This window comes from Camelina sativa, chromosome 1, assembly GCF_030686135.1.
Source record: "Camelina sativa cultivar CO46 ecotype springtype chromosome 1, ASM3068613v1".
Lineage (NCBI taxonomy): Eukaryota > Viridiplantae > Streptophyta > Magnoliopsida > Brassicales > Brassicaceae > Camelina > Camelina sativa.
The window spans coordinates 21049705-21069721 of NC_141880.1; the positions used below are offsets into that span (position 1 = coordinate 21049705).

Sequence of the window (20017 nt, forward strand, 5' to 3'; positions counted from 1 at the left end):
CAATGTTTCTCTCTATTTTAGCCTGTTTTCTCGGTTTAAGCCTATTTTGGGATAAAAGGGGTTTAAGTGTTGTCTAAACACTCCAAATTCATCCCGAACTCTTACAATTAGTCAATTGCATTGGGTTGTCACACATTCTGACCCTAGAAACAGTAACAAATAAATTTACTGCTTCGAATCAATGTTTTCTCAGTTTTAGCCTGTTTTGGGAAAAATGGGTAAAAGTGGTGTCTAAACACTCCAAATTCAGCCCAAACTCTTATAATTAGTAAAATGCATTGTATTGTTACATATTTTAATCCTAGAAAGAGTGACATAGCTGTTTACTGCTTCGAATCTATGTTTTCTCTCGGTTTTAGCCTGTTTTCTCGGTTTTAGCCTGTTTTGGGATAAAACGGGTTTAAGTGTTGTCTAAAACTCCAAATTCAACCCAAACTCTTATAATTAGTCAAATGCATTGGATTGTTACATATTTTTACCCTAGAAAGAGTAACATAGCTGTTTACTGCTTTAAATCAATGTTTCTCTCCGTTTTAGCCTGTTTTCTTGGTTTAAGCCTATTTTAGGATAAAACGGGTTTAAGTGTTGTCTAAACACTCCAAATTCATCCTGAACTCTTACAATTAGTCAAATGCATTTGGTTGTCACACATTCTGACCCTGGAAACAGTAACAAAGTAATTTACAGCTTCGAATCAATGTTTTCTCCGATTTAGCCAGTTTTGGGAAAAATGGGTAAAAGTGGTGTCTAAACACTCCAAATTCAACCCAAACTCTTATATTTAGTAAAATGCATTGTATTATTACATATTTTGACCCTAGAAAGAGTAACATATCTGTTTACTGCTTTGAATCTATGTTTTCTCTCGGTTTTAGCTTGTTTTCTCGGTTTTAGCCTGTTTTGGGATAAAACGGGTTTAAGTGTTGTCTAAAACTCCAAATTCAACCCAAACTCTTATAATTAGTCTAATGCATTGGATTGTTACGTATTTTTACCCTAGAAAGAGTAGCATAGCTGTTTACTGCTTTAAATCAATGTTTCTCTCCGTTTTAGCCTGCTTTCTCGGTTTAAGCCTATTTTGGGATAAAAGGGGTTTAAGTGTTGTCTAAACACTCCAAATTCATCCCAAACTCTTACAATTAGTCAAATGCATTGGGTTGTCACACATTCTGACCCTAGAAACAGTAACAAATCTATTTACTGCTTCGAATCAATGTTTTCTCGGTTTTAGCCTGTTTTGGGAAAAATGGGTAAAAGTGGTGTCTACACACTCCAAATTCAGCCCAAACTCTTATAATTAGTAAAATGCATTGTATTGTTACATATTTTAATCCTAGAAATAGTAACATATCTGTTTACTGCTTTGAATCTATGTTTTCTCTCGGTTTTAGCCTGTTTTCTCGGTTTTAGCCTGTTTTGGGATAAAACGGGTTTAAGTGTTGTCTAAACACTCCAAATTCATCCTGAACTCTTACAATTAGTCAAATGCATTTGGTTGTCACACATTCTGACCCTGGAAACAGTAACAAAGTAATTTACAGCTTCGAATCAATGTTTTCTCCGATTTAGCCAGTTTTGGGAAAAATGGGTAAAAGTGGTGTCTAAACACTCCAAATTCAACCCAAACTCTTATATTTAGTAAAATGCATTGTATTATTACATATTTTGACCCTAGAAAGAGTAACATATCTGTTTACTGCTTTGAATCTATGTTTTCTCTCGGTTTTAGCTTGTTTTCTCGGTTTTAGCCTGTTTTGGGATAAAACGGGTTTAAGTGTTGTCTAAAACTCCAAATTCAACCCAAACTCTTATAATTAGTCTAATGCATTGGATTGTTACGTATTTTTACCCTAGAAAGAGTAGCATAGCTGTTTACTGCTTTAAATCAATGTTTCTCTCCGTTTTAGCCTGCTTTCTCGGTTTAAGCCTATTTTGGGATAAAAGGGGTTTAAGTGTTGTCTAAACACTCCAAATTCATCCCGAACTCTTACAATTAGTCAATTGCATTGGGTTGTCACACATTCTGACCCTAGATACAGTAACAAATCTATTTACTGCTTCGAATCAATGTTTTCTCGGTTTTAGCCTGTTTTAGGAAAAATGGGTAAAAGTGGTGTCTAACCACTCCAAATTCAGCCCGAACTCTTATAATTAGTAAAATGCATTGTATTGTTACATATTTTGACCCTAGAAAGAGTGACATAGCTGTTTACTGTTTCGAATCTATGTTTTCTCTTGGTTTTAGCCTGTTTCCTTGGTTTTACCCTGTTTTGGGATAAAACGGGTTTAAGTGTTGTCTAAAACTCCAAATTCAACCCAAACTCTTATAATTAGTCAAATGCATTGGATTGTTACATATTTTTACCCTAGAAAGAGTAACATAGCTGGTTACTGCTTTAAATCAATGTTTCTCTCCGTTTTAGCCTGTTTTCTTGGTTTAAGCCTATTTTAGGATAAAACGGGTTTAAGTGTTGTCTAAACACTCCAAATTCATCCTGAACTCTTACAATTAGTCAAATGCATTTGGTTGTCACACATTCTGACCCTAGAAACAGTAGCAAATAAATTTACTGCTTCGAATCAATGTTTTCTTGGTTTTAGCCTGTTTTGGGAAAAATGGGTAAAAGTGGTGTCTAAACACTCCAAATTCAACCCAAACTCTTATATTTAGTAAAATGCATTGTATTGTTACATATTTTGACCCTAGAAAGAGTAACATATCTGTTTACTGCTTTGAATCTATGTTTTCTCTCGGTTTTAGCTTGTTTTCTCGGTTTTAGCCTGTTTTGGGATAAAACGGGTTTAAGTGTTGTCTAAAACTCCAAATTCAACCCAAACTCTTATAATTAGTCAATTGCATTGGATTGTTACGTATTTTTACCCTAGAAAGAGTAGCATAGCTGTTTACTGCTTTAAATCAATGTTTCTCTCCGTTTTAGCCTGCTTTCTCGGTTTAAGCCTATTTTGGGATAAAAGGGGTTTAAGTGTTGTCTAAACACTCCAAATTCATCCCAAACTCTTACAATTAGTCAAATGCATTGGGTTGTCACACATTCTGACCCTAGAAATAGTAACAAATCTATTTACTGCTTCGAATCAATGTTTTCTCGGTTTTAGCCTGTTTTGGGAAAAATGTGTAAAAGTGGTGTCTACACACTCCAAATTCAGCCCAAACTCTTATAATTAGTAAAATGCATTGTATTGATACATATTTTAATCCTAGAAATAGTAACATATCTGTTTACTGCTTTGAATCTATGTTTTCTCTCGGTTTTAGCCTGTTTTCTCGGTTTTAGCCTGTTTTGGGATAAAACGGGTTTAAGTGTTGTCTAAACACTCCAAATTCATCCTGAACTCTTACAATTAGTCAAATGCATTTGGTTGTCACACATTCTGACCCTAGAAACAGTAACAAAGTAATTTACAGCTTCGAATCAATATTTTCTCGGTTTTAGCCAGTTTTGGGAAAAATGGGTAAAAGTGGTGTCTAAACACTCCAAATTCAACCCAAACTCTTATAATTAGTAAAATGCATTGTATTATTACATATTTTGACCCTAGAAAGAGTAACATATCTGTTTACTGCTTTGAATCTATGTTTTCTCTCGGTTTTAGCTTGTTTTCTCGGTTTTAGCCTGTTTTGGGATAAAACGGGTTTAAGTGTTGTCTAAAACTCCAAATTCAACCCAAATTCTTATAATTAGTCTAATGCATTGGATTGTTACGTATTTTTACCCTAGAAAGAGTAGCCTAGCTGTTTACTGCTTTAAATCAATGTTTCTCTCCGTTTTAGCCTGCTTTCTCGGTTTAAGCCTATTTTGGGATAAAAGGGGTTTAAGTGTTGTCTAAACACTCCAAATTCATCCCGAACTCTTACAATTAGTCAATTGCATTGGGTTGTCACACATTCTGACCCTAGAAACAGTAACAAATCTATTTACTGCTTCGAATCAATGTTTTCTCGGTTTTAGCCTGTTTTAGGAAAAATGGGTAAAAGTGGTGTCTAACCACTCCAAATTCAGCCCGAACTCTTATAATTAGTAAAATGCATTGTATTGTTACATATTTTGACCCTAGAAAGAGTGACATAGCTGTTTACTGCTTCGAATCTATGTTTTCTCTTGGTTTTAGCCTGTTTCCTTGGTTTTACCCTGTTTTGGGATAAAACGGGTTTAAGTGTTGTCTAAAACTCCGAATTCAACCCAAACTCTTATAATTAGTCAAATGCATTGGATTGTTACATATTTTTACCCTAGAAAGAGTAACATAGCTGGTTACTGCTTTAAATCAATGTTTCTCTCCGTTTTAGCCTGTTTTCTTGGTTTAAGCCTATTTTAGGATAAAACGGGTTTAAGTGTTGTCTAAACACTCCAAATTCATCCTGAACTCTTACAATTAGTCAAATGCATTTGGTTGTCACACATTCTGACCCTAGAAACAGTAGCAAATAAATTTACTGCTTCGAATCAATGTTTTCTTGATTTTAGCCTATTTTGGGAAAAATGGGTAAAAGTGGTGTCTAAACACTCCAAATTCAACCCAAACTCTTATATTTAGTAAAATGCATTGTATTGTTACATATTTTGACCCTAGAAAGAGTAACATATCTGTTTACTGCTTTGAATCTATGTTTTCTCTCGGTTTTAGCTTGTTTTCTCGGTTTTAGCCTGTTTTGGGATAAAACGGGTTTAAGTGTTGTCTAAAACTCCAAATTCAACCCAAACTCTTATAATTAGTCAATTGCATTGGATTGTTACGTATTTTTACCCTAGAAAGAGTAGCATAGCTGTTTACTGCTTTAAATCAATGTTTCTCTCCGTTTTAGCCTGCTTTCTCGGTTTAAGCCTATTTTGGGATAAAAGGGGTTTAAGTGTTGTCTAAACACTCCAAATTCATCCCAAACTCTTACAATTAGTCAAATGCATTGGGTTGTCACACATTCTGACCCTAGAAATTGTTAGACTTTGTAGAATAAAGAAGAGAATCAAGAGAGTGATGAGAGATGTCGGTAGACAAAGAGAATGAGGAAGAAGAGAAGATTAGGTTATTGTTCCATAAGAATATCCGTTACAATGTAGGCTAATGCCTATTTATATCATGAGAAACTCTAGGGCTACACCCTTTACAAACCGCACAGCTAAGTGATAGGGACAGGAAGAGAGAAGAGACTAATCCCAAGGTTGATAGCGACCCGTCTTAGTCTCCTTAAACCAAACATCACCCGTGACTCTTCTTGCTCCACTTGCGCTTTCCCTCCAACGGCTATCTTGGGAATTCTAGAGTCTTCTAATGGGCTTAGGATGAGCAGGCCTCCTCTCCATTCCTTATCACTAGAAGACTCGGCCATTTCACCACACTTGTACGGACAGCCCATATTCAATACTCGTACGGACGGCCATGGCTGCCTTAGGCTTATTCTTTTGATCAATACTCCCCCTCAAGCTTAGCCTAATGAAATGGCTAAGCTTGGAACCCGTGAAGCAGCACCTCATTAAAAACCTTGACTTAGAAAACCTCATGGGACAAAACCAAGTCGAGGGAAAAAGAGTGTGCTGTCCACGGATTAGAGAAGCTTGATCATGGCCGTGTAATGTCTACAAGTCCAAGTTTGCTATAGATGTGATCACAAACCTTGGAGCTTGCAGACTTGGTGAAGATGTCAGCTAGCTGATCTTGACTCCTTGTGTGGCATGGTAACACCACTCCTTCTTCAATCTTCTCTCTCACCTTGTGGCAATCGCTTTCTATGTGCTTGGTCCTCTCATGAAAGACTGAGTTTGTGGCAATGTGGATGGCCGCTTCATTGTCGCAGTGCATGGTCATGGGCTGCTTTGTCTCGATGCCTAAATCCTTGAGTAGGCCCTTCAGCCATGTCATCTCGTTAGTGAGCTTCCTCATAGCTCTATACTCGGCCTCGGCGCTAGAGCATGAAACCACCTTTTGTTTCTTAGACCTCCATGTAACCAAGTTGCCTCCAACAAACGTGCAGTACCCAGTGGTGGATCTCCTATCCAGCGTGTCGCCATTGTAATCCGCATCACAATAGCCAACGATTTCGGTGTTGTCATTCTTGCCCATCCAAATACCTTGACCCGGACTGCCCTTGAGATAGCTTAGGATCCTCTCGACTTGACTCCATTGGTACTTGCTTGGTGCCTTCATATGTTGGCTAACCTGATTCACAGCATAAGATATGTCAGGTCGTGTGATAGTAAGGTATATCAGCTTACCTACAAGCCGGCGATAGCGTGTGACGTCTAAGAATGGCTCGTCCATTGGTTCCTTAGGTCGGCCTTCCATTGCCCGTAAGCTCTCCCCCTTTCGCTTGAGCTGGTAATCTTCATCAAGGGGCGTAGCAACCGGAGACACACCAAGCTTGCCAGTCTCCTCTAACAAGTCAAGAGTATACTTGCGTTGTGAGAGGAAGAGTCCTTCCGGTGAGCGACAAATCTCAATACCAAGAAAGTATTTGAGTTCCCCAAGGTCCTTGATGTCAAATACCGACTTGAGAGAGTCCTTGGTGTCCTGAATGGCCGCCTTATCATCACCAGTCACGATGATGTCGTCGACGTATATGAGCACCACCACCCAACCAATAGAGGTGCGACGCGTGAAGAGAGTATGATCAGCCTCCGATCGCGTAAAACCATCAGTCTTGAGAGTGGCGCTTAGTTTGTGGTACCACGCTCGTGGGGACTGCTTAAGGCCATAGATGGCCTTACGTAGCCTCAAGACTTTTCCGGGTGTAACCATGTCTTCAAGGCCGGGAGGAGGCGTCATGTACACTTCTTCATCAAGTTCACCTTGAAGGAAGGCGTTCTTCACATCCATCTGCCATAAGTCCCATGAGAGGTTGACAGCAAGTGACAGCACAACCCGAACCGTATGGAGCTTGGCCACGGGTGCAAAGGTGTCCGTGTAGTCCGCGCCATAGGTTTGGGTGAAGCCACGGGCCACTAACCTGGCTTTATGCCGTTCAATGTCACCATTGCTCAAATATTTTATGGTAAACACCCATTTGGAGCTAACTGCCCGCTTGCCTTGAGGAAGATCCGATTCGTCCCACGTATGATTCCGGATCATGGCGCCAGTTTCATCCTTGACCGCATCTAACCAAACTTGATGTGCCTTGGCTTCATCATATGTCTGCGGGATCCAATTGGCGTCCACTTGGCCGAAGAAAGCTTGGTGATCCGCAGGTAACAGCTCAAGGGAACAAACGGACTGAATGGGATGAGCGACAGCTTGGCTATTGTAATAGACACGCTTGTTCTTCCAAGTGGAGGGATCCGACCGAGGTCTGGTGCTCCGACGCAGGACTGGTGCCGGAAGTGGATCCACGCTAGGCAACACGGTGGACGTACCGTCCGTAGGAGCCGTCTCCGTGTTTTCCTCGGTAGAGGCCGCCGCCGGAGCATGCGTGTCCGTTGTAGGGCCAGGGACGGGAACGCCGGTTATGGGTAGGCCAGACTCGAGAGATTCACCATCTTGGGCTGAACCATTGTCATTTGCATCTCCTTGGTCAGACCCACCATCGATAGAAATTTGACTTAGTGTTGGCCGCACGGCACCCGTTGGTGGAGATGGGTTGCCAAGGTGATCAAGAAGGAACCGTAGACTCGAAGCTCGGTCATTAGGTGAGTGAGCGAGATCTTTAAGGCTGTTCCAATCCCTCTTGTCATGGTAGCCCACATGTTCTAGAAACCGGACATCTCGAGAGACATATAGTCGACTTGTGGCCGGATCATAACATTTGTACCCCTTTTGTGTGGTGGAGTAGCCAATGAACATACACTTTGTACTTTTGGCATCCAGCTTACTCCTTTGTTCTCCTGGTACTAACACAAAACAAACACAGCCGAAAACTCGTAAGTGATCAAGAGATGGTTTAAATTTGTTTAGTACTTCAAATGGAGATAAGTCATGAAGAACTCTAGTTGGTGTTCGGTTGATTAGGTAGCATGCAGTCATCACGGCATCACCCCAATATCGTTTAGGAACACTCGAATGGAACATGATTGCCCGCGCCACTTCCATGAGGTGCCGGTTCTTCCTCTCGGCCACACCATTTTGTTGTGGCGTGTAGGGACAACTAGTTTGATGGAGAATGCCATGCTTGGAGAGATGTTCTTTGAACTTGCAACTTGTGTATTCCCCCCCATTATCAGACCTAAGTACCTTAAGTTTAGCATTGAAGTGATTAGTCACATAGTTTTGAAAATTGATAAAGGCATCAAATACTCTATCTTTAGATGGCAACAAGGTAATCCAAGTGTATTTTGATTTTTCATCAATAAAGGTCACAAAATACTTGTTATTATCTCTAGATAGGCATGGTGATGTCCAAACATCTGAGTGAACTAAATCAAAACAATCCTCATAAATAGTAGTTGACTTAGGAAAGATAGACTTGCAATGTTTTCCAAGAATACAAGGTTCACAAGTAGAATTATCAAAAGAAATATTAGGAAACATCAACCCTAAAGCACGTGGATGTGGGTGGCCTAGCCTAGCATGCCACACCATATTCGAATCAACAACAAAACAAGACTTAGTAGAGGATAAATTTGGATCGGTTTTCTCTAGGACATAGAGATCTCCACTCCCTTGCCCTTCTCCAAGAACCTTTCCAGTCTCAATATCCTGAAAATAAACATTGTTAGGACCAAAGATTGCATAACAGTTCAAATCATTTGTGGCCCTCTTAACCGATAGTAAATTGGAGGTAAAGGTAGGCATAAAGAAAGCTTTTGAGGTTTTATCAAATAGTTTCAAGTCCCCTATTCCCTTTACTGGTATTTGTTCTCCATTTGCAATAACAACATTTCCTAAGGCCGGTTTTATGTTGTCAATTAAACTAGGGTTACTAATCATATGATGTGAGGCTCCCGAGTCAATAACAAGCGATTTGCTAGGCCTAGAAGTAAAGAAAGAGATACCAGACTCCTTGAGTGAAGCAATGGAGCGGATGAGAGCCTCAAGGTCTGACTTCCTCACCACATCTCCGTAGGCTGCGGTCATGGCCACCTCATCTCCCTGCTTTGATGATCCGGCTCCTTTATCGCTAACCGCTTCCTTTGAGAGGTTGGCTTTGAACTTGGCCGGCTTGAGGTGAGGATGGAGAACCCAGCACTTGTCTTTCAGATGACCCCGCTTCTTGCAGTGGTCGCACACCAACCACTTCCTCTCCTCTTGCTTGTACGTTCCTTTGTTGGCCGAAGCAAGCTCCCCCTTACCGCTAAACAAATCAAGGGATCCTTGCTCTTTCTGAATTTGGGAGCAAATATCTTCAAAGGAGGGGAGCTTCTCGGCCCTTAGGATGTGCTTCAAGAGATCGTTGAAGGACGGGTTCAAGGTAAGTAGGAGTCCGAAGACTTTGTCTTGCTCCTTTCGTTCGTTTAGCACACTTGCCTCAAGTGTACTTGGCCGCAACATGTCAAGCTCGGACCATAGTGCACGGAACTTACCAAGATGCTTAGTGAACTCCACATCATCTTGGTTAAGATCATTTATGGCCTTCTTGACCTCAAAGACTCTAGTCATGTTAGAGACATTACCATACACGCCTTTAAGTGTTTCCCACAGTTCCTTGGCCGTCTCGCAATATGAGTAGGCCTCAAGGATAGGCGTGTCCAGAGAGTTTTGGAGAACAGATAGGACAACTTGGTCTTCTTGGAACCATTTGGCCTTCCTCTCGCTCTCTTCCTCCGCTTCCGCCTCGGAAGCGTCCTCTCCTTTGGGGTTTTTCTTTGGGACATAGTCGGACTCGACATGACTCCAAAGGCCACGACCTCCAAGGGCGGTTCTTGTGGTTCTTGTCCACAGCAAGTAGTTTGTCCCCTTTAGGACAACCGGTGAAACAATGGGCTTGGTGTTTTCCATGGTCGGATTTCTATGGACCGATGGGTAAAGCTTTTACCCGGAGAATAAAAGAGATGCGAGTGAGAAGAAACGAAGATAAGGAGACTAGAGTGTAGAACTGAGTAGGAGAATGAGATTAGACTGTAGAGAATCGAAGAACTTGCTCTGATACCATGTTAGACTTTGTAGAATAAAGAAGAGAATCAAGAGAGTGATGAGAGATGTCGGTAGACAAAGAGAATGAGGAAGAAGAGAAGATTAGGTTATTGTTCCATAAGAATATCCGTTACAATGTAGGCTAATGCCTATTTATATCATGAGAAACTCTAGGGCTACACCCTTTACAAACCGCACAGCTAAGTGATAGGGACAGGAAGAGAGAAGAGACTAATCCCAAGGTTGATAGCGACCCGTCTTAGTCTCCTTAAACCAAACATCACCCGTGACTCTTCTTGCTCCACTTGCGCTTTCCCTCCAACGGCTATCTTGGGAATTCTAGAGTCTTCTAATGGGCTTAGGATGAGCAGGCCTCCTCTCCATTCCTTATCACTAGAAGACTCGGCCATTTCACCACACTTGTACGGACAGCCCATATTCAATACTCGTACGGACGGCCATGGCTGCCTTAGGCTTATTCTTTTGATCAATAGAAATAGTAACAAATCTATTTACTGCTTCGAATCAATGTTTTCTCGGTTTTAGCCTGTTTTGGGAAAAATGTGTAAAAGTGGTGTCTACACACTCCAAATTCAGCCCAAACTCTTATAATTAGTAAAATGCATTGTATTGTTACATATTTTAATCCTAGAAATAGTAACATATCTGTTTACTGCTTTGAATCTATGTTTTCTCTCGGTTTTAGCCTGTTTTCTCGGTTTTAGCCTGTTTTGGGATAAAACGGGTTTAAGTGTTGTCTAAACACTCCAAATTCATCCTGAACTCTTACAATTAGTCAAATGCATTTGGTTGTCACACATTCTGACCCTAGAAACAGTAACAAAGTAATTTACAGCTTCGAATCAATGTTTTCTCGGTTTTAGCCAGTTTTGGGAAAAATGGGTAAAAATGGTGTCTAAACACTCCAAATTCAACCCAAACTCTTATAATTAGTAAAATGCATTGTATTATTACATATTTTGACCCTAGAAAGAGTAACATATCTGTTTACTGCTTTGAATCTATGTTTTCTCTCGGTTTTAGCTTGTTTTCTCGGTTTTAGCCTGTTTTGGGATAAAACGGGTTTAAGTGTTGTCTAAAACTCCAAATTCAACCCAAACTCTTATAATTAGTCAAATGCATTGGATTGTTACATATTTTTACCCTAGAAAGAGTAACATAGCTGGTTACTGCTTTAAATCAATGTTTCTCTCCGTTTTAGCCTGTTTTCTTGGTTTAAGCCTATTTTAGGATAAAACGGGTTTAAGTGTTGTCTAAACACTCCAAATTCATCCTGAACTCTTACAATTAGTCAAATGCATTTGGTTGTCACACATTCTGACCCTAGAAACAGTAGCAAATAAATTTACTGCTTCGAATCAATGTTTTCTTGGTTTTAGCCTATTTTGGGAAAAATGGGTAAAAGTGGTGTCTAAACACTCCAAATTCAACCCAAACTCTTATATTTAGTAAAATGCATTGTATTGTTACATATTTTGACCCTAGAAAGAGTAACATATCTGTTTACTGCTTTGAATCTATGTTTTCTCTCGGTTTTAGCTTGTTTTCTCGGTTTTAGCCTGTTTTGGGATAAAACGGGTTTAAGTGTTGTCTAAAACTCCAAATTCAACCCAAACTCTTATAATTAGTCAATTGCATTGGATTGTTACGTATTTTTACCCTAGAAAGAGTAGCATAGCTGTTTACTGCTTTAAATCAATGTTTCTCTCCGTTTTAGCCTGCTTTCTCGGTTTAAGCCTATTTTGGGATAAAAGGGGTTTAAGTGTTGTCTAAACACTCCAAATTCATCCCAAACTCTTACAATTAGTCAAATGCATTGGGTTGTCACACATTCTGACCCTAGAAATAGTAACAAATCTATTTACTGCTTCGAATCAATGTTTTCTCGGTTTTAGCCTGTTTTGGGAAAAATGTGTAAAAGTGGTGTCTACACACTCCAAATTCAGCCCAAACTCTTATAATTAGTAAAATGCATTGTATTGTTACATATTTTAATCCTAGAAATAGTAACATATCTGTTTACTGCTTTGAATCTATGTTTTCTCTCGGTTTTAGCCTGTTTTCTCGGTTTTAGCCTGTTTTGGGATAAAACGGGTTTAAGTGTTGTCTAAACACTCCAAATTCATCCTGAACTCTTACAATTAGTCAAATGCATTTGGTTGTCACACATTCTGACCCTAGAAACAGTAACAAAGTAATTTACAGCTTCGAATCAATGTTTTCTCGGTTTTAGCCAGTTTTGGGAAAAATGGGTAAAAATGGTGTCTAAACACTCCAAATTCAACCCAAACTCTTATAATTAGTAAAATGCATTGTATTATTACATATTTTGACCCTAGAAAGAGTAACATATCTGTTTACTGCTTTGAATCTATGTTTTCTCTCGGTTTTAGCTTGTTTTCTCGGTTTTAGCCTGTTTTGGGATAAAACGGGTTTAAGTGTTGTCTAAAACTCCAAATTCAACCCAAATTCTTATAATTAGTCTAATGCATTGGATTGTTACGTATTTTTACCCTAGAAAGAGTAGCCTAGCTGTTTACTGCTTTAAATCAATGTTTCTCTCCGTTTTAGCCTGCTTTCTCGGTTTAAGCCTATTTTGGGATAAAAGGGGTTTAAGTGTTGTCTAAACACTCCAAATTCATCCCGAACTCTTACAATTAGTCAATTGCATTGGGTTGTCACACATTCTGACCCTAGAAACAGTAGCAAATAAATTTACTGCTTCGAATCAATGTTTTCTCGGTTTTAGCCTGTTTTGGGAAAAATGGGTAAAAGTGGTGTCTTATGAGAACTCACACCATGTTCGTACAATGCACCTCGGCCGTACAACCACTCCGAGATGGGCCATCTGTACACATTAGAGTCTGTCCGTACACATTCGAGGTCCAGCGAGACCAGCCCACAAGACAAGGTCTCCAACGGTCACTTAGGCTCTAGAATCTTCTTCCCTCTAGCCGTTGTCGATATCACACAAGTGGGAAGCAAAGAGAAGTCAAACAAGAGTCACATGTGTGTGTTAAAGAGAACATGTCACTTTCAGTCATGTAACTTGTGCATAGGATCTGTAGAGAATATTCCACTTTGTATAGCCTATAATTAGATTGTAACTAGGAACCATTTTAGGTAAGAAGTAAGAATTCTTCTTCTACACTCCCTTACACTTCAACTCTCTCTCTCGTTCCATACACTCGATCTCTACACTACCACACTTCTAAATCTTACATGGTATCAGAGCGATTTAGTTCCTAACTCTGAATCTCTCACCCACCTTATACTTCCGCTTCATCTCTCTTTCATTCTCTGTTTCGACTTAAGAGAGATCTCTCTTTAACTGTTGGATAATAACATTGACCAGCGGACAAAACTCCATGGAAGGCACCAAGACCTTGATTGTTCCAGTTACTCTCAAAGGAGAGAACTATTTGTTGTGGGCAAGAACCACAAAGACGGCCCTATGTGGTCGAGGGCTTTGGACCCATATTACCACAAAGGAGGCTCCCAAGGAAGAGCCTACCCAAGACGGCAAAGAAGCTGTCACTAGCGGCGAAGACAAGTGGTTCCAAGAGGACCAAAGTGTGCTTGCCATCATCCAGAACTCTCTTGATGCTCCAATACTCGAAGCCTACTCTTACTGTGAAACGGCTAAGGACCTATGGGACACACTACAAAATGTGTTTGGTAACACTACCAATTTAAACCGAGTCTTTGAGATCAAGAGAGCCATCAACAATCTAAGCCAAGAAGACATGGAGTTCACCAAACACTTTGGGAAGTTTCGGTCTCTTTGGGCAGAGCTTGAGATGCTTAGGCCGGCTACACTTGATCCGGCCATCTTGAACGAAAGGCGCGAGCAGGACAAGGTGTTCGGCCTCCTCCTCACGCTAAACCCATCCTACAACGACCTCATCAAACACATATTGAGGTCAGACAAGCTCCCTAGCCTAGAGGACGTGTGCAGCCAGATTCAAAAGGAACATGGTTCCATGGGGCTGTTTGGAAGCAAGGGGGAGCTTATAACCGCTAACAAGGCTGATGGAGCAACCGCAAACAAGGGCTACTACCGAGGTGACGACAAGAACCCTCCAGTATGCAACCATTGTAAGAAGCCGGGCCACTTCAAGAATCAGTGTTGGATCCTCCACCCACATCTCCGAGCCAACCGGTCTATGAACAACCGTGGGGCACCAAGAGGTCATCAAGCGACTGTGGAGCCGCCAAGCGCCGAGTCAAACCAACGAGTCTCTGACCTGAACGGAACCGCCCTGGCAGCCAACACTGACCTTGTGAGGAAGTCTGACCTCGACGCTCTCATTAAGGCCCTCAAAGAAAACTCCGGTAACTCCCATCTTGCTCTAAATCAAACTAAACCGCTTATAGTTGATTCTGGTGCATCACATCATATGATTAGTGATCCTAGGTTGATTAGTGATATTAAACCTGCTAATGGTAATGTTGTGATAGCTAATGGTGAGAAGGTGCCGGTTAAAGGCATAGGGAATTTGAAATTGTTTGATAAGGAAACTAAAGCCTTGTATATGCCAAATTTCACATCTAACTTACTATCAGTTAAGAGAACTACCACTGATTTAAATTGCTATGCAATATTTGGTCCTAACAAGGTTCATTTTCAGGATATTGAGACAAGTAAAGTTCTTGGCCAAGGAGGTTCCAAGGATGATCTCTATGTGCTTGAGGACTTGAATCTATCTTCTTTTTCTGCATCTTGTTTTAATTCTGTTATTGTTAAACCTAGTGATTCTATTTTACATGCTAGGCTAGGACATCCTCACACTAGAGCCTTAAATTTGATGTTTCCTAATATTTCTTTTAAAAATGATGACTGTGAGGCTTGTATTCTTGGTAAACATTGCAAATCTGTTTTTCCTAAGTCTATTACTATTTATGAAAATTGTTTTGATTTAATCCATTCAGATGTTTGGACATCTCCTTGTCTATCTAGAGATAACCAAAAATACTTTGTCACCTTCATTGATGAAAAATCTAAGTATACTTGGCTAACACTTCTTCCCACTAAAGATAGGGTGCTTGAGGCATTTGTTAGTTTTCAGAATTATGTGACTAACCATTACAATGCAAAAATTAAGATTTTGAGATCAGATAATGGTGGGGAATACACAAGTCATGCCTTCAAGCAACACCTTACAAAATTTGGCATAATTCACCAAACAAGTTGTCCATACACCCCACAACAAAATGGTGTGGCTGAGAGAAAGAATAGACACCTCATGGAGGTAGCAAGGTCCATGATGTTTCACACCAATGTTCCAAAATGGTTTTGGGGCGACGCGGTTCTTACCGCATGTTACCTCATTAACCGCACTCCCACCAAGATCCTACTTGACATTTCCCCATTTGAGGTATTAAACAAAGAACAACCCACATTTGATCACTTACGTGTGTTTGGGTGTACTTGTTTTGTCTTAAGACCAGGGGAGCTTCGAGACAAACTAGAGGCTAAAAGCACCAAAGCGGTGTTCCTTGGGTACTCCACCACACAAAAAGGCTACAAGTGCTATGATCCAGTAACTAAACGAGTAATGGTCTCTCGTGATGTGAAGTTTGTCGAGTCTCAAGGGTACTACAACAAAAAGAATTGGGAAGATCTTCGTGACTTACCCTCGTCCACATCCGATCGCACAAGGAACCTCCATATTATACTCGAGCGGCTAGGCGTCGAAAATGCTCGGGCCAAAGATGATTCACCCGGGACAGATTCACCAGGAGAACCTGTTCCACCCATTGAACTTGCTCATAATGATTCAGAACAGTCCAATGTGCCGCCTACTCAGCAGCCTCAGTCCACTCCGGATTCTCCGATGAACACCAACGACGAGTCTATGCTAGAAGAAGAGGTCTCACCCGAGGAACTGGTCACACGACCCACAACTAATCATGATAATGAAGACATTATTCCCCTCCGGCGAAGCCAGCGTCTCAAGTTCCCCCCATCCAACTGGAAGAACACTCGCGTGTACTACAACAACATGGCGGTTGCACACCCGATTCAAGCCGTATGTACGCTTGCCCATTTTCCTATGGAACATCAAGTCTTCCTTGGCCAAATTGACAAACATTGGGTTCCAGAGACATATGATGAGGCCAAGGACCACAAGGTTTGGCGCGATGCGGTTCATGCGGAGACAACGGCCATGGAGAAAAATCGCACTTGGGATGAGGCTGACCTACCAAAAGGCAAGAAGGCCGTCACATCACGATGGATCTTCACGATTAAGTACAAAAGTGATGGTGAGATTGAACGTTACAAGGCCAGACTTGTGGCTCGAGGGTTTACTCAAACGTATGGGGAGGACTATAAGGATACGTTTGCTCCGGTTGCCAAACTACACACAGTTCGAGTTATCCTCTCCTTGGCCACAAACTTGGATTGGGATCTATGGCAAATGGACGTGAAGAACGCGTTCTTACAAGGAGAACTTGAAGACGAGGTCTACATGAGGCCACCGCCCGGTCTAGAAGACACCATCGGCCCGGGAAAAGTGTTTAAACTCAACAAGGCTATATATGGTCTCGAGCAATCACCTAGAGCATGGTACCACAAACTGAGTACAACCTTGCTTGGGAGAGGCTTTCGCAAGTCAGAATCAGATCATACACTCTTCACACTACCAAGTGACAAAGGTATAGTGGTCATACTAGTATATGTTGATGATATCATCATATCTGGAAGTGACAAGGTAGGCATTCAAGATACTAAAGAGTTTCTTAAATCAGTATTTGATATTAAAGATCTTGGAGAGCTTAAATATTTCCTTGGTATAGAAGTATATAGGTCTGATGAAGGATTATTCCTATCACAAAGGAAATATGCACTTGACCTCTTAAGTGAAGCAGGAAAGCTTGGATCAAAGGCAGTGACAACTCCACTTGAGGAAAACTATAAGACAGGAGGAAAGGGGGAGCTTGATGCAGCTCCAATTGAAGATGTCACACGATATCGACGTTTAGTGGGTAAGCTTATATACCTTACCATTACTCGGCCTAACATTTGTTTTGCTGTGAACCAGGTAAGTCAACACATGCAAAACCCAACTAGACACCACTGGAACATGGTAAACCGGATCCTCAAGTACATCAAAGGTGCACCAGGACAAGGCATTTGGATGGGAAGGAATGAAAACACGGAACTGGTGGGCTATTGCGATGCTGACTACGCCGGAGATCGAGAGGATCGCCGATCAACCACTGGATATTGCACATTCTTAGGGGGCAATCTCGTGACATGGAAGAGCAAGAAGCAAAAAGTCGTATCTCTATCAAGCGCCGAAGCTGAGTATAGGGCCATGAGGAAACTTACAACCGAATTAATGTGGCTTAAAGCTCTACTCAAGGATCTTGGAGTCGAGTCTACAAAGCCTATCACTATGCACTGCGACAACGAAGCAGCTATTCACATAGCCACAAATTCAGTGTTTCATGAGAGGACAAAACACATTGAAGTCGACTGTCACAAGGTGAGAGAGCAGATTCAACTTGGTGTTACTCTCCCATGCCACACCAACACCAAAGAACAACTAGCCGATATTCTCACCAAGGCAGCCAGTCTACAAGTTTGTGAGTATATCCACTCTAAGCTAGGCCTTAGAGATCTCACTAGGCCATGAGGATTCCCTACCATGGCACCTACACTCTTTTTCCCTTATGTATAGTTTCTCCCAAGTGGTTTTCTATACTAAGGTTTTTAATGAGGTAGGTGCTCATGAGTCCAAGCTTGATGTTTCATACTCGATCAAGCTTGAGGGGGAGTATGAGAACTCACACCATGTTCGTACAATGCACCTCGTCCGTACAACCACTCCGAGATGGGCCATCCGTACACATTAGAGGCTGTCCGTACACATTCGAGGTCCAGCGAGACCAGCCCACAAGACAAGGTCTCCAACGGTCACTTAGGCTCTAGAATCTTCTTCCCTCTAGCCGTTGTCGATATCACACAAGTGGGAAGCAAAGAGAAGTCAAACAAGAGTCACATGTGTGTGTTAAAGAGAACATGTCACTTTCAGTCATGTAACTTGTGCATAGGATCTGTAGAGAATATTCCACTTTGTATAGCCTATAATTAGATTGTAACTAGGAACCATTTTAGGTAAGAAGTAAGAATTCTTCTTCTACACTCCCTTACACTTCAACTCTCTCTCTCGTTCCATACACTCGATCTCTACACTACCACACTTCTAAATCTTACATGTCTAACCACTCCAAATTCAGCCCTAACTCTTATAATTAGTAAAATGCATTGTATTGTTACATATTTTGACCCTAGAAAGAGTGACATAGCTGTTTACTGCTTCGAATCTATGTTTTCTCTCGGTTTTAGCCTGTTTCCTTGGTTTTAGCCTGTTTTGGGATAAAACGGGTTAAGGTGTTGTCTAAACACTCCAAATTCAACCCAAACTCTTATAATTAGTCAAATGCATTGGATTGTTACATATTTTTACCCTAGAAAGAGTAACATAGCTGTTTACTGCTTTAAATCAATGTTTCTCTCCGTTTTAGCCTGTTTTCTCGGTTTAAGCCTATTTTAGGATTAAACGGGTTTAAGTGTTGTCTAAACACTCCAAATTCATCCTGAAATCATACAATTAGTCAAATGCATTAGGTTGTTGCACATTCTGACCCTAGAAACAGTAACAAAGTAATTTACAGCTTCGAATCAATGTATTCTCGGTTTTAGCCAGTTTTGGAAAAAATGGGTAAAAGTGGTGTCTAAACACTCCAAATTCAACCCAAACTCTTAAAATTAGTCAAATGCATTGGATTGTTACATATTTTTACCCTAGAAAGAGTAACTTAGCTGTTCACTGCTTTAAATCAATGTTTCTCTCCATTTTAGCCTGTTTTCTCGGTTTAAGCCTATTTTGGGATAAAAGGGGTTTAAGTGTTGTCTAAACACTCCAAATTCATCCCGAACTCTTACAATTAGTCAATTGCATTGGGTTGTCACACATTCTGACCCTAGAAACAGTAGCAAATAAATTTACTGCTTCAAATCAATGTTTTCTCGGTTTTAGCCTGTTTTGGGAAAAATGGGTAAAAGTGGTGTCTAAACACTCCAAATTCAGCCCAAACTCTTATAATTAGTAAAATGCATTGTATTGTTACATATTTTGACCCTAGAAAGAGTGACATAGCTGTTTACTGCTTCGAATCAATGTTTCTCTCCATTTTAGCCTGTTTTCTCGGTTTAAGCCTATTTTGGGATAAAAGGGGTTTAAGTGTTGTCTAAACACTCCAAATTCATCCCGAACTCTTACAATTAGTCAATTGCATTGGGTTGTCACACATTCTGACCCTAGAAACAGTAGCAAATAAATTTACTGCTTCAAATCAATGTTTTCTTGGTTTTAGCCTGTTTTGGGAAAAATGGGTAAAAGTGGTGTCTAAACACTCCAAATTCAGCCCAAACTCTTATAATTAGTAAAATGCATTGTATTGTTACATATTTTGACCCTAGAAAGAGTGACATAGCTGTTTACTGCTTCGAATCTATGTTTTCTCTCGGGTTTAGCCTGTTTCATTGGTTTTAGCCTGTTTTGGGATAAAACGGGTTTAAGTGTTGTCTAAAACTCCAAATTCAACCCAAACTCTTATAATTAGTCAAATGCATTGGATTGTTACATATTTTTACCCTAGAAAGAGTGACATAGCTGTTTACTGCTTTAAATCAATGTTTCTCTCCGTTTTAGCCTGTTTTCTCGGTTTAAGCGTATTTTAGGATAAAACGGGTTTAAGTGTTGTCTAAACACTCCAAATTCATCCTGAACTCTTACAATTAGTCAAATGCATTTGGTTGTCACACATTCTGACCCTGGAAACAGTAACAAAGTAATTTACAGCTTCGAATCAATGTTTTCTCGGTTTTAGCCAGTTTTGGGAAAAATGGGTAAAAGTGGTGTCTAAACACTCCAAATTCAACCCAAACTCTTATAATTAGTAAAAT

General features: G+C 40.6%; 1 protein-coding gene across 1 annotated transcript; it reads left to right on the forward strand.

Annotated features, from left to right (window-relative positions):
• The first annotated feature begins 13406 nt into the window (after nt 1-13406).
• On the forward strand, nt 13407-17681 carry LOC147950168 (uncharacterized). Its single transcript, XM_087512343.1, has 4 exons — nt 13407-14373; nt 15562-16654; nt 16748-17084; nt 17307-17681. Exons 1-4 carry the CDS (start codon nt 13407-13409, stop codon nt 17679-17681), a joined length of 2772 nt encoding a protein of 923 aa, XP_087368469.1.
• The last annotated feature ends 2336 nt before the right edge of the window (nt 17682-20017 follow it).